The sequence below is a fragment of the Anas acuta genome, chromosome 1 (genome assembly GCF_963932015.1).
Source record: "Anas acuta chromosome 1, bAnaAcu1.1, whole genome shotgun sequence".
NCBI classification, from domain to species: Eukaryota; Metazoa; Chordata; class Aves; order Anseriformes; family Anatidae; genus Anas; species Anas acuta.
In genome coordinates this window covers 170073940-170089320 of record NC_088979.1, presented here as the reverse complement: position 1 = coordinate 170089320, position 15381 = coordinate 170073940, and the positions used below count along the sequence as shown (strand labels likewise).

At 43.8% G+C, this 15381-nt stretch overlaps 1 protein-coding gene across 2 annotated transcripts in view; it reads right to left on the bottom strand.

The window, feature by feature from the left end:
* Positions 1–15381, bottom strand: part of PPM1H (protein phosphatase, Mg2+/Mn2+ dependent 1H) — a 138153-nt gene that overhangs the window by 16328 nt on the left and 106444 nt on the right. For both annotated transcript variants that reach the window (XM_068669329.1, XM_068669328.1), the window contains exons 6-8: positions 14626–14744; positions 2454–2517; positions 693–800 (exon numbers count right to left, since the gene is read on the bottom strand). In XM_068669329.1, coding sequence (XP_068525430.1) covers positions 693–800; positions 2454–2517; positions 14626–14744 — 291 coding nt within the window. The remainder of the gene's footprint in view (positions 1–692; positions 801–2453; positions 2518–14625; positions 14745–15381) is intronic.

Genomic DNA, 15381 nt, shown 5'->3' with positions numbered 1-15381 from the left:
CTTTGTATCCCTCACTGCAAGGTCTATGATGGTCAAACAACAGAACTGTTTGCATTGAGGCAAGTCAAAACAATGGAGGCACTTAAAACTGGTTTCCAGAGAGGTGAGTAGCAGGTTCACTACCCCTAGTATAGTAAATACTGCCTAATCTCCTCTTTATGTCATCATCTGGGAACGCACATTGCCATTTCTGACACTATTATGGGTTTGCACAGAACCACCATAAAAAAATTAAGCGCTGGATATGAAGGGGCAGCCAGATGGAAGCATAAAGCACTCTTCCAACGCACTCTTGGCGTTTTCCTACTTAGCAGTTGGATCTGGTACCCTCTGCCTAAAGCAGGATGCCATGCTACTGTGGAAGACATCCAATGCTCCCTTCTGCAGAACGCTGGTTTGTGTCAGCTTCTGTGAAGGCTGCATGATCCAGGCCTCAGAGGGTGTTGGGGCACGTGAAGATGAGGAGAGTTGGGTGTCTGCCACACAGAATGGTGAGGCTACGGGATAACTACAGACAAAAGGATGAGAAGGCATCAGTGCTCTGCCTGGGATGTGGAGCAACCAGAGGCAGGCACACAACTGGAGAAGGAATTTTTAACATTCAGGAGTCAGATTTTGGAAGAACAAATAAGCACGGTAAGTATACTTGTTTCTCTCCCACAAACCACATAGTCAAAGCTTGGCTGTTTTACCTCAGGAGATGAGGACAGGAAAGGTTTGATGTAGATATTGGAGTCATGCACCTTCAGGTCGTGGTCTCCCAGTCCTCGGGTCACCCCAATTGTTGCCATAACCCGAGCCTAGAAATAAAGAAATGGGATCAAAACTTGCTTCGTGCATTGTGTCAACATGGAAAGAGATAACATTCCTACTTCACAACCGTCACAGCTAGGGATGAACTCTTTTTCTCCCAGAGACTTGAGATCTAACATAGCTAATCAATATCTGAACTTCATTTCCATTTCTCATTTTGTATTTGTGCCCATGCCAGTCTAAGTATGCCCATCCTAGACTGTGACGATTTGTAAGGGACTGGGACTATGGAAATCTAACTCAGTTGCCTCACTGTCCCATGGTAATCAATGAGAGCACACCTTCAGCAAATTACACTAATATGAAGTAAACAGGTTTTATAAAAGGGATGAGGAGCCTAATTAATCACTTAAGAAACCTGTGGCCTCTTCCTTTTGACATATTGCCACATATTTTCTTCATCAAGGCAAAGTGCCAAAGGACACCTCAAACTGCTGAGTACGCAGAGTGCCAGTGCCCACTGAGCTCTCTGTGGAGAGCTGGTCCAAATCAGGTCTGCTCTTACCTCAGATCTAATGCTTTCTTCACTAAGCATCCTCCTTTGAGACAGGAGCTGTTTCCCAAGAGGTGCTGGGCTCTTCTTCATTAAAGCTTCTCCAGAGCCTGCCCAGGCAGCCTGCCCCATGGGCACCCTAACTCCCTGCACATCACCTCCCCAGAACACTACCTTTGCTGCAGCAGCTTCTGAACAAGATTGCTCACAGCATCAGTAACAGTGCAAGACTGACTCAAAATTATTCTGCCTCCCTAACCCCTGGCTCCATAAGGCAAAAAGAGAGAAAATTTAAAAGATATGCGTGAAACATTTTGCAAATAATTATAAACCTAACCAAATTCAGAGATAAGCTGCAGGTCCGAACCTTTAAAACTTGGGCTAATTCTGAAGAGCGTGTGTTTTTGCACTGAGATAAGAGCCTAATGCAGCAGGGGAGCACTATTTAGGAACACAGCAAGCATACAAATATCGGCAAACTGACACCACTGCGTCCTTGTATTGATCCTATTGCTGCATCCAGCTAAGCTTGCTGGGATCAGCACTAATGATCTCACTGTTCTTAATCAGGGAATTGGAAACAAAGTTCACCCAAATGGAAGGGTTCACTTCTTACTTTCAAGAAAAACTATCAGCAATCACATCAGAAAAATTCAACAGTGAGTTCACGTACACTAGCTGAAGAAAACATGTTTAAGGGCTGTTATAATTCCTAAATCCTGCCTTGATCCCTCCCCTTCCTAAATTAGGGTTTTTGCATCTCAGAGCACTGTAAAATGTTTTTAAACATCCTTCTGCTTCATTTTCAGCAAACATGACTTATTTTGCTATCTTCAATCATCCTAGTTATATTTTACAATGAAAATAGAAACATTTAAAGTCATCTATTGAAGACGGTCTCTTTGCAGCCTAGTTACTTGCAATGAAACAAAACCAAAATGAAACTGAACAGCAAATGACTTCCCTCTTCCCTCCACCCCAGACATGAGACTGATTTATAACTGAACCAAGATACTCTTTCAAGCTGTCAAAACGATAAAATAAAGAGATACTGAGTGGAAAACAGTGGACTGCCACAGGCTAAATTGAGTGGTAAACAGCAGAGAATTTGTTCTTCCTCTGGTCTGAGGAAAGCACATGTGCCCACCTTCTTGCCTTCTCCATATATCAGGGGAAACTTCAAGTCGTCTTCCTCAATGGTTTTGTATGCCCTGTGAGGGGGGGACAAACAACATTTACAGAGCTTGAACTCAATTAGTGACCCACTGCCCTGAAACAAGCAGATGTGATTATTTAATTATTATTATTATTATTAAAATCATTATTTTTCCTAGGGACTCTGCCTTTGATCCGAGATGTACATTTCTTTCTCCATGGAAAGATTCTTCCCGAAGATTTAGTCCATTTCACCACAAAAAAAGTGACCATGAAGTATGTAACGTGCCGACCTGCTCCTATTGCCTGCAAGGAGAAAGAGGTGGACTGGAATAGCATCCTCACCAGGTAACATACTGTGGGTTATGGCAGTAGCTATACCATAACACAGCACCATTAAAGAAATAGGAACGAAACAAAAAGCCAAGAAACCAACCAATGCCTCGATTCACACCGTTAATGTGAAATGGTGAGCAGCAACGGAGTGTGTATGTGGCCGAAGTGTGAAACAGCTCTCTGATCCTGTTCTCACCTTTCAGGACTGCTTAAACTAAAGGCAAGCTTCACATGCTGAAGACTTTTAGAAGGCTATTTAGTGCTCATTTGACCTTGACTGCAACATCCAAGGTTGTCAGAAATTTTACATTTCGCAGCAGTTTTCCAATGGCCGAGAGACAAGAGAAGTAAATGTTCATGCTCTGATTCTGTTCGCTTCATGCCTGCGTACTCTACCTTTTACACATCCAGCTGTTGACACTGATGAGGTGAGAAGGTGAGCAATTTTGCAAGTGAGAAATAAAATCAGAAAAATAGATGGCTGTCACTCTCACAGCCACAGAGCCCCATGGCTTGTGTAACATAACCTGGGGTCCCTCTTTGGTCAGAGTACCTCACCCCACAGCTTTGCCAGAGGGACACGCTTCCCTTCACACCACAGAATTGTTCCTCCCATGCTTTCCCCGGGTATTGTCCTCCCCTCCTTTCTACCCCTGCCCCCAGTCCTCAGGGTGATACCAAAATCATATACTGAGAGCACAGGTCAGCACTCCTTGCTGACATGGAAGGAACAAGCAGGAGAAAGGAAAGGACAGCAGCCAGTCCCTGCCAGCCCCTGCTGCGTGGCTCTCGAGCTGGGCTGCTTGCTTGAGCTCAGGGGAGTTGCATTCAGTTTAAGCAATGGGACACAAACCAGCAGGAAATTAAAAAGTAAAGGTGAAATCCTAGATTGTAGTTTAACTGCCCCCTGCTTCACCAAAATATGGCACAGACCTGGGATCAGTAAATGGTGCTGGATTACACAGCTATGCTTGCTGCAACATCTAGGCAAACCTGTTAAAAAGAAAGTAGTGTAGACCCACTTGAGACTCCCCTTTCATTTCTTAGTAACCACAGGTAGGGTCCATATTAGGGCTTTGGGGTAGGGGGAGAAAGGAGAAAAAGAAACCAAAATCCAAAGAAGAAACAGTAGTGGACAAGTCCACTCCCACGCTATAAAACATCACTACATGGGAAATCCCCAAGTGGAACCAGGTAAGGTTTGCAAAACACGGTGGGTGCTTCATGGGAGACCAGAGAGTCAAGAGTATCTGGGGTATGTGGGAATCTCTACAAGGGATGCTATGGAGAAGGCACTTAAATGGCTTCTGTACTGCGGGAAGGGAAACTACAGCTCTTAAACCAAAGGCCACAAATCACTACACACAGAGAGCATGGCAAAACTTCACTGACATGTAAAACTCGGGTTGGCATTTTCTTGGGAAGGATGAGTCAGTCAGTCACGGACTTTGCTCCCGTTCCTATTCTTACATCCAACAGGCAATAGCTAAGGTCTCCGCCTCACTCACCAGCTGGGACACCCTGGTTTGAACAAGGAGGATAATTTTACCATCACTCTACTGACTCCCTGACTGGTTGTGAACACATCCCAAAGCTTCCCGTTAGAACCACAGCTCTGGAAGCCCTGGCAAAGCCTCCCCGAGGAGGAGTCTGAATTCTTCTCATTCCTTTCCTTAGAGGCAGTTGTGCTCCGACACCAAGTAAAACGGTGTCAGCTGAGTCTGTGTTGGTCATCGGAGTTAAATGACTAATCCAAACCATAAACCCAAGGATTTAATTCCTATTGGATTTTTAAACTGCTAGAGGTATTTGTTACAAAAAGCAAATACGACTACATTGATGTGACTTAACTATTTACAACCCCCTTTCTAAAGGAACAAACAAACCCATTCTTTACCCACAGATTACATAATCTGCATGAGAACTAAAAATACTTAAGACCAAAGCCCCCACTTCACATTGTAAGTAGCCAAAACAGGGACCAACTTTTCATCCCACTCTCCCCCCCCTTCATTTTCCTTTGTAGCACCTCACACCAGCTGTGCTTTAGGAAGAAGGGGAAAAAAGAAGGGGAGGTGGAAAAGAAAAAAGCATCAGTTGGTCTTGTGTCCTTCAAAGGAATGGTCCCCACAGTTAAGTCCAGCATCTGTTATGGACCCACCAAAAATCGTCTTCCACTGTGACACAATGGTGCAGGGATGTTGGTAGAGGCAGTGTTGCAAGGGCTGAAGCTAACTTGTTTCATCAACAGATTAGGAAGGGCATCCGGCTGGCCTACGACCTCCTGAAGCTATGTGACTCAGTCGGAGATGACCAGAGGGCCGCAGCGATTTGTTTCATGGTTTCTCACAAGCAAATCATCTCCTGGGCTCAGAATGTGGGTGCCAAGACTCATCTCAAATGCACTTTTTTTCCTATTGATATTGCTATTGCCTGAAAAATTATCAGCCCTTGAAAAACAATGCTTAGAACTGCAACCGCAGCAGTGGAGCTGGCTTGGATACATTGAAAAGCAACCTAAGACACTTGAGAGAAGTACCTAAGCCCTGCACTACTAGCGAAACAGAATTAATAATATATGAGCCTGTGGTTTCCTGCAAAAGAATGATGAAGGACAGCTTTTCAGCTAGCAGCTCTGCAACTGCGCTGGGGCGAAGGAAGGAAGGAAGCTATGAAGTTCCCGGTGATTTATGCCGTGTGAAACCTCCTGTACTTTGTACATGTGTTTATTTCACACAGGCTACAACCTTCTGGACTATTTCACTTGACTTTATGTAGTAAAGTTGCATTTATACCTTCCTGTGCTCTTTAGAGAGAGAGTATGCTGTATATAAAGATGTAATATGGCAATAGGTATATCAAACACAGACATATGGAGAACCTGAGGGGGTTGTTTGGTTCTTTTAATGCCAACACAGCCTTATTCAGACATCCCTGTAACCCAGCCTATCTTGCTGTTTTAACAAACATAAAGGCAAGGTTGCAATCCTCTGAACTCCTCATCCTCCTCATCGCCATCCCAGAAGGATTCCACAGACAGCAGGGCACGAGAAGATGGGTTCTAAGGTTATAAGGACACAGCCATACTACTGCTTGCTGCTCTGAACGAGCCTAAATCCTGTCAGTGCTTCTGCCACGTAAACCTCTACTTCTCCAAATGGAAAAACACAGGGGGTGGAGAAGGGGGAGTAGAAAAGGCAAGCTTGTGCCCAGCTAAATCTAGTTGCATTTTTTTCAGTTAACTTTGTTTCTTCTTTTCGTTTCAAAAGAATTATGAAATGCTACTGCTGTCCAAAAATACTGAACTAGGGCTTGACATATGTACCACCCACAAAGTTACATTTGGACTCAGGATCAACATTTTGGAAAACCAGGCCAAATCGCACCAGGAGCCAAAAGAGATGTCAGAACGAAAGAACTAGGACTGACATGATGTTACTCGTATGCAAACTGGAATCTGCTCTAAATACATGGCGAAAAATCACCAGAAGCTGATAAATGCCGAAGACAATCTATGAAATAAATTTCCTGCAGTACCTGCAGTTGTTAGCAGTGCTTTAGTACTTGTTAAATAAGAGAAAGTCAAAACTACCTGAATATTGCTGGGTCAGAACTTGAAAAACTAGTCAGCTCCCAAACACAAACTTCAGAGCCAAAATCCTAGATAATTTCTTACATATGTTAAGCATTCTCCTGCCATATAATTTGTTCTTAAAATTGGTCTTCTGAAAGCAGACAAATTCATGTAAGAGTAGAAGTTGCCGGTGACAAAAAAAAAATAAAATCTACTTTGTGTTCTCTTTTACAGCAAACTATGCAAGTCTACTGTTCATTGAAGGTATTGCATTGGCATCCCCAGGCACAACAGATGGTAGCAAAAACACAATCTATGCTGACCTGGAAGGCTCAGTTCTACAAACAACAGGGGAATCCAGACTCCATGCCCACTGTGTGCTCTGCTGTTCCACAGCACTTGGCTTCTGAATGTTTGCTCGTTTTTACATCTCTGCTAGTGACACTTGATAGTAAACTGAGGAACAGCAAAAAGAATTGCCATCAAAGGGCTTTAGCTTGAAGCATAAGGCAAAACCCACTTGTGGCAAGCACAAAGAAAAAGCACTACACCATCAAAAATATCTTAGTTTATATTGAACACAAGGATGAAGATTCTCCTTTGAGACAGGTTTGTGGATGCAGTGTATTTCTAGCACTACTTTGCTATTATTCTGTAAAAAAATAAAAAATAAAAAAAAAGACAAAACAAAACCAAACACAACAAGCACAACAAAACCCCTCCAGCAAACCAACCAACCTCCCATCATCCTGACCTGTGTTACTCAAGCTCGACCTTTCTTGGTCATACCAATAAAAAACTAGATTTTTATCCTTGAGCAACATAAAATTTGAAAGAAACAGTTCCCAGTTCCCCCCCAGTCCTCCCATGTAATCAGTGGACCGGAGCTACTTTTGAATAACAGAGCTCAAATCACCAACCCAGAGGAACTGATTTTCCTTACTGTCTATCGAACTACAGGTATCAAACCAATGTAAGTAAGTGCTTACTACCAAATTTTCCAAAAGGAGAAATGATATGTAGCACAGGTTAGGCAAAGAGCCACTGAAAATCTTGCAATTTATGTCTCAATCCAACCATAATTTTGTTTAAATGTCCTTATACGTGTGCTTTGCAGAGTCAGGCTCTCTAAATCCAGAGAGTGCTGTCTGATACTAAGTACCCTCTAGATATGTTAGTTTTAATGTTTCAGTGCCTCAGTGTCTTTCTCCTATTACTCATCTGACATAGTTTAATGAGGCAAAACTACAATATACAAATACAATAAAAGCACACAACTACAGCAATGTTTGTAAGAGAAAGGATGATGGCAAACCCAGATGGATTAAAGAAGGCATGCATGCACACATGTGCACAAAAGAGTTTTTAGGGACACGTCTATTCTAAACAAAGACACACTAATAAGGTTTCTTTCAGGTAAAGAGGAAAACATACAAGTTTTAAAATATCTCTTTTTCATAGAGAAGGCAGCAACTCCTTTTTCTAAACCTGAAACTGTACAGTGTTTAATTTTTGCAAATTCCAGATTTGTCTACACATGTATACATTTAAAAGTTTAAAATCTCTCAGCATGGCTTCATACAGATATTTTCTCCAGTTTGATCAAATCAGACTGGTACTTGAGCTGTGGGCTTTTTCTGGAGAGGATGTGTCCGCCAAGTACCAGGTACTGCTGTGGAAGTAACTCCTAAGCAAAGCGAACTCCACCCATCTTGCTCAGCCCATTTTGCAGACTTGAGCATTGGCATCTTCTCTCAGGCACTTCCCTAAGTGTGGCTGATTTTTTAGTACACTTGCCTCTAATGAATCATTAAAAGAAAGTGGTGGAGGAAAAGCTGGGGAGTGGGTGGCCAAGGACTTAGGGAGCCTTGTTCAAAAAAGCTGATAGAACTGATTCCACAAACTAGGAGACTTTTGGTGTCGTTGCACATGAGGAACCTGATCTTGTGCTGAGGCAAAGCCCAAGCGGAGCTGTGCAGCCACATAGGGACAGGTCTTGTATGCACTGCTTCTGGAAGATGCTCCTGCAGGACACAGCTTGGACCAGACACTTTCTTTCCAGGCTCTCTTGGCCTCAGAAAGGCCATTTACAAAGAACTTTACCTCAGACTTAGTTTCGCCCTTTGTTGCAGCATTATTATTTTTTATGTGTTTGCTTCTTCCTGCCCCAAAGACACTGGCTCGGCTCCTGTGGCATGTGTTCCCTTGGGGACCCCAGAGCCATCCATCACCACCAGGAGACATGCTGTATGCAGCAGGCCAGCTCCCACCTCCTGCTGCTCCTGCAGCGAGGGCTGAAAATCCCCAAAATGCTGGGGCTGTGCACGGCGAGTGCCTCGCTACGGGAGCGAAGACAAAAAAGCCAGGCAAGCGGCCGCGCACTACGGCTCCTGCTGCAAAAATGACACCCTCTGTCTCCTTTCTCTGGAAAGGCCTAATGCTGCTAAGGTGGCCCGTAATCATTAAATTATGAAAATGTAAGTTGCTGGGAGGAAATTAATACCAGGAGTGACTCGGGAAAAGGCTGCTTTTTTTGTGAAGTAATTATGAAATTAAAATTTGATCTCTCCCTGGTGATTGTGCAAAGGATACGGCTGAGGTCTCAAACACAACAATACGGCCGGGGTTTCAACAGAAGAAGCGCAGAAGGTTTCACTCGACAAAAAAGCTCAATTAAAAAATGGGGGGGGGGAGAGGAGAATGACTTTTTGTAAATTACATGAATTTGGCTAAAAGGCGTAATCAAGCAGGTTACGGCACAGGGTCTGCAGACTTCCAATTACTTTTTACAAGTTGGAATCAAGCTGTTAGGAAATGCAGCTTATCTGAATAAGACTAATAATGCTAAGCTAATTAGACCCAGCGGCATTAGCCGGCAGATAAATTCAGGCAGAAAGAGGGACAGTGTCACTTTAAATGCTGCCTTGGGATCGGTGGGAAAGCTAATGAGGAGTGTCAGTCGGGGCTGTTTTATTAGGTGGCTCTCCGGAGGATATAGCCCGAGGTTTCTGTAGCAGGGCTTCTGTGCTTGATTCAATAAATCAATTTATATTAAACGGGGGTGCAGCGCAGGCGCCTGCTTCATAAAGCTCCCGGTGGCATTTCTCAATCTGCTTAGGCGCTCCTCGGCCGGCCTACCTGAACGCGTCAGAGGACACGGAGCGGGGCAGCGAGGAACAAGCAGCCACACCGGCAATGTTTGTTCAGTCGGGCTCACGCATTACCAAGCAAAACATGTACATTGGCTCCCGCCGTGGCACTCCGGATCCCCAATAAGTGATTAATGAGACCCTGGGTTTTGTGAGCTGGAGCCTGAACCGCAGGCCGCGAGGCAGGCTGCACAATGAAAGCAAGAGGCATCCATCCCAAACCAAATAAAATGGCTTGAAAAGTGAAGTTGCTTTTTTAATCAGATGCTCAGAGGCTGAAAGACATTCCCTGTTGGAAAAGAAAAGGGCGAGCGCAGAATAGGCTGGCGGCTTGCCAGCAAGTGGCCAATATTGACTCTAGAATAAAATGGTTTTTGCTTAGCGCCGGCCCCAGGGCACCAGCCTCGCTGCTTGGGAATAAATCAGACGCGCAGCGCTTCCCCAGAAGGGGCTGGCCGTCGGGCGGCTGGTCACGTACCACAGCAAGGCCTCTGGAGGCACAGGGCTGCTGCTAAGGGCTCTGCAGCCCCTACAGCAGTAGGGCACGCTCGGGTGGAGCACGCAGCCCTGTCACTCACTGGGCTTCAGCCCAAAACGCGTGGCTGGGGTTGCGCTGGGTTGAACCGCTTTTCATGGGTCCAGTTCAACTCCGTGCGGTCCTGGAGGGCAAAAGAAGTCACAAACAAATCAGCTGTAAAACCGGACTTTTGTCTGGGGCTCTTTCGCCACTAAAATCTACTGGAGTCAAAACACTGAAGCTTTGATCTGAAAACAAGCATTTAAAGAATCCTACTTTAATGAGAACAGCAGAAAGGCCACTGTTTACGTTCCAAGGAGGAGCAAAAAACTAATTTTGAAACCACAAAAGGCCAATGCCAACTGGTAGTGTCCTCTGTCTGCCTCTGGTTAAACACACTGCTGTAAGGATGCTCTGGTGCTGCAGGAGGCGGACGGAGGAAAACTGGGAGAGGCAGCTTTGTGTGTACACATGCCAGTAAGGGGCACAGTAAACCAGAAAATCACCGAGCAGGTTTGGGGAAGATGTCTCAGATACATTCAGTGCAAAGCAGAATTGATCTCACTGGACTTACCCAAGTGTAAAGGAAAACTTGCCAACCGTGTCTTAAATGCTAAATAAAAGGAAGAGACGGAAAACACTAATTCTGTGCAGTCCTTAAAAGGAGCACTTCTTTCCCATAATTTCTACCTCTTTTAGCACTGGCAGCACTTTGCTCTTGTGGTCAGAGTCCTCCCTGATGCTTCTGTTGCCAGGACATGTCAGTGTCACCAGAAGTACCTCCTTTCTGATACGAGCTTAACCTCTGCAAGCCACGGACTGAAAACCCTAGGCCAGAGATCCAGCTGTGAAAGACTGTTAGTAACACAGATGTCTGCCAGCAAATTACAGCTCGAGACAGCTCGGAGGCTTGTTCAGCAGGAGACACAGCTCTTAAGATGCCTTGCCAGCTGCAGTACGCGATCTGTAAGAGTTGCTCAAGCACGATGTGCGGGGGGCGAGGGTGCCAAAGGGGCAGCTCATGGTCAGCTCCCACCTAGATGGGATTTATTTTATATGTATTTAATACAGCGGATTTCCTGTCCCAAATCCCACGGGAGTGAAGGGAGAAAGGGTGAAGGGTGGGAGAGCTGGGGGGAGAAGGGAAAGGCTGGTCTCAAAGCAGTTATGGGCAGCCTGGACTAGTGATGCAGCACACATTGCTGGATCAGTGGTTGTCCTAATGCTGTGGGGAAACTTGGCAGCTCTGCTACCACTGTGGGCTGCTGAGACAAAGCCAGTGTGGAAACTTCACAGGGAAAAAATAAAAAGAAAGAAAGAAAAAGAAAAACGAGAAAAGAGAAAAGAAAAAAAAAAAAAGGCCAAATGCATTATGACAGACCCAAAGACAATAACCTTTTGTAATCCAAACGAGCTGGGCAAGCCAATTCATTGTTGAGAATCTGAAAAGCTCCAGAGCACAGGAGAAGGGTAAAAAAGAAAAGAAAAAAAAAAAACCTTATACAGCTTCTAATAGAAAACACAGAAAGTGTCCTGAATTTTAAAATAAAGCAGTTCATTTTCGTGAGGAAACATCACAGTGCTGAGTTTTACACCCTCCCACTAAAGGATGCAAGGAAGTGTAAGAGTGGCTGCTTCTTACCGACATCACCTGCACCTCTCTACGAGTACATGCAAACGTCAACACACCATGAAGTCACTGACCAAAAAAAGATTCAGACAATTGATCTTCTGCATTGTAAGTGATAAAGGTTTGGCAACATTTTAGCATACCGGGCTCTAGCTGGCTAAAGTAGCATCTGACGTTTTCTAGAAAAGGAAATTTAATGCTAATTTATTTTCTGTGATAGATTTTGTCCATAGAAACAACAGATATGTCCTTGGCTGCTGGACCCTGATGAACCAATTAATTCTAAGAATTAGAAAGGGAAAAAAATAAGAGCAAGACTCTTGAGGTGGAAAACAATCACTGAAACGCCAGCCACCTCAAACCATTACCTCGAAGGGCCCATCACACTGGAAATCTAATGTCTTCTCCACAATCTCAACCAGTAAGATTGACCCAGACTTTTGGATAAATAGAGGCAGATTGCATTTCCTCTGCTTAGGTGATCACTGCATGGAATTCAACAGAAAACAGCATTTCCTTGGGCACACACCCTGAGAGAAGAAATGGATCCTTGTCTAAAATGACTCTGATTTAAATAAATCTTATGATGACAGAGCAGTTCAGGACAATGAAATGGTGAGTGAAGCAAACAAAGAGGTAACAGATACACTAGCTGTGGGGTACAGAACAGCTAAAAGATTCTGATTGTTTTATTTGGGACAAGAGTGCAGCCGCTATTTTCCACTTCTTGCCAGAAGTCAAAAGGCACAGCAGGGAGAGGTAGCATCATCACAGTCTCCACATGCTTTTGCCTGGCACAGGCCACCTGGGAAAACACTGACGTGAATTTAGTCTTGAATTTTCAAGTCACAGTTTAAGTATTGGTTCTGGAACAACTACTTACAGCTATGACTATTTGTGTTAAACCAGTGATAATCTTTGCACTGACCATATTAGAATCTGTAACTGGATCAATGTGTGTCCCACACTTCAGGAAATTCAGAAAAATCAGCAGGAAAATCAACTCATTTCTCCCCCTTGCCATATGGTAGGGTTAAAAGAGTTCACACACCAGTACTGAAAAACAATACATTGAATCAAACTGCAATCCATTTAGACTTACCCAATCTCTTCTATTCACTATTCCACATTTAAAACATGTTCCTTCTTATTTATCTTTCTTCTAACACCAAACAACACTAGCTGTGCAATAACCATTCTGAATAAGTGCTATACATAGATTCACAAATAAGGCACAAACTGATATGCAGAATTACCCCTTTGTTTAATTTTTAACCATTCCAACCTTGTATGCACCCCAATATCCTGCTTGCAAGCTGAACTTGCGCTGCAGTTTCTGACATGGCTCTCAAGTTCATTTGGAATGTCTGCTGTGCAAAAATAGTTATTTTTCCCAACTCATCCTTTACTTGCTATTTATCAACACCAAGTTTGATCACTGTGATGCCTATTTGTGTAAGTTGTTTAAATCTTCTCAGTTCCTCGCAGCCCTTCTTGTTTATTAGTAGAAGGGCTGTATCACCTGCAAATACTGCTACTTCAACCATTCTAACCACATCTCCTCCACAGACATCTAACCAACCGGGGAAAAGCCAGAACTCCCATGAACCTCGAGAAAAACTCGTTACCTTCCAACCAGTGAAAGAATTTTGCTCTTACCCTCCTCTTGGCCCATGATACAGTAGTTACACTGTAGCTCTCCCCAAAATTAGTTGGGTGGTTTGGCTTTTTTTTTTTTTTTTTCCCCAGTAGCTTCTCACATCTTGAAAAAAAAGCTTTTGGAAGTCTACATGAAGCCATTCTTTTCTGATGTCTTCAGAAATCCATGAGTTTAACTCTCCTTTTGCAGAAACTGGAAGACTGTCTCATCATCTTCCAAATACTTTACTGTTCAAGTCCTCAGTTAAGCTAATGGTCTCATTTTGTTCCTATTCTTTCACTTCTATTTAGCCTATTTAAAATGTGCAGCCATCATTTTCAGGGAGAGATTAAGTATTTCTACTAGCAGCTGTTCAAGATGATGGACAACGATGGTTATTCCCAGATTAGCATGTTCTGTACAGTGCAAACATTCCAGATTATATTATAAACTTTGGTCATTATTCTGCCATTAAAACATCATTATATTTATGGCCTGTAAAGTATCAGACAATCAGAAGCATGTGGAGTTGTAGTTGTGTGAGTACATCCAAGTCTCCAAACATACAAGAGCTCAGGTGTTTTTACCCCTCCATCTTTTCCTTTCCTGCGTGAACATTTTCTAAGGATGCTAAAACACAAACAGCAAGGAAGTCAATTTGCATACACAGGGCCTGTTCCTTTATAGGTCATATGCACAGCGCTCAACAAAAAAGAAGAGTTGGGCTTCTCTAAATGAGAGTCACTTGAGAAGGAGCCTCTTGAGCTGACGCAGAACAATGAAGACATTTAGCCTGAGACAAAAACCTCATCCCTCTTCCTGTCAATATTGTTCATTCAAGCTTTTCATTTTTGGATGGCTATGACTTCTATTCAGATAGGTCCACCTCTAAAACAGTTCCTGAGGGGTTACCCAAATCAGGTGTCAGCTGCCCTGGAGCATGGAAGGCAGCTCGTCCTTCTGCAAGCACTCCTTCGCATGCAAAGACATGGTGGCTTCTTCTGTAAGAAGCTATTTGCAAGACAGGAGAGTTGTTCAGCTTTCACGAATACCCCCTGGCATATCTTCCCCTTTAAGTGTTTGCTCTGCTTTGAATGCTCACACGCTAAAATGAACTGAGATCCTGGCTGTGGAGGGAGGTTAAGTCATTTCAAATGTTAACTTCTAAAAGAAAAATACATCTGAAAGAAGAAAATACCTTTCCTCATAATACACAGGTGTATACCTCCACCTTTGATGCAGTTTAATCGAAGATGCATACAAAACAGGCATGGGTAGGGGAGAAGATTGACCTCATGCTGAGAAGGGCACATCCTTACCAGCCAGTCATGTTGAAGTCGCGGTAGAGCATCCTTTTTCCAACTTCTTTGCGCTGCACCCTCCGAGGAAACTCTAAATGTGTGAACTCATTTCCCAGCAAGTGGGGCTGCATGTAAGCCTGTGGGCAAAAACCAAGCCACAGATACCACATGAACATCATAAAACAAGACATCATCTATTTTTAATGAGATAACATTACCATCCCTTCTCACTCCCTTCCCACACGCTTTTTTTTCCTTTTTAAACAAGGAAGATGACAAGCTCTACTTTGTGAGGTGCACATACACCAGTTCTCACAGTATCTGGTGTCCAGCAGTGGCTCTACTGGAAGCAGTCCTCTGTGCCTCAAAACCCCTCATTTCTTCTCACTGTTTCTCAACATTTGGGATCTCTAAAGTATGCTCCATCCACTGGCCCTGAAGGAGTCTGCAGGACTTTGTAAAGCAGAACATCTTTTGCAGATTGGTGACCTGAGAGAATGAATGGCCAAAGAACAAAGCCATCAGGCAAGGAGAGACTTGGAGGGGTGCATGTGGAGCGAAGCTGAAGCTATTTGACACACAGTGCATCTATGTTGACAACACACACAACCTAATGTTACTCCAACGCTTGAATTTTCACTATCTCCAGAAAAAAAAGATCAATGGTTCTGCTCCCTTTACCTGCTCAGCGTGCGGCACCCCACTGCACAGACACCGCAAGTAAACGTGAACTGCAGAGCACTTTATTTTTGGGTTTTCTAAAAACTACTTCCT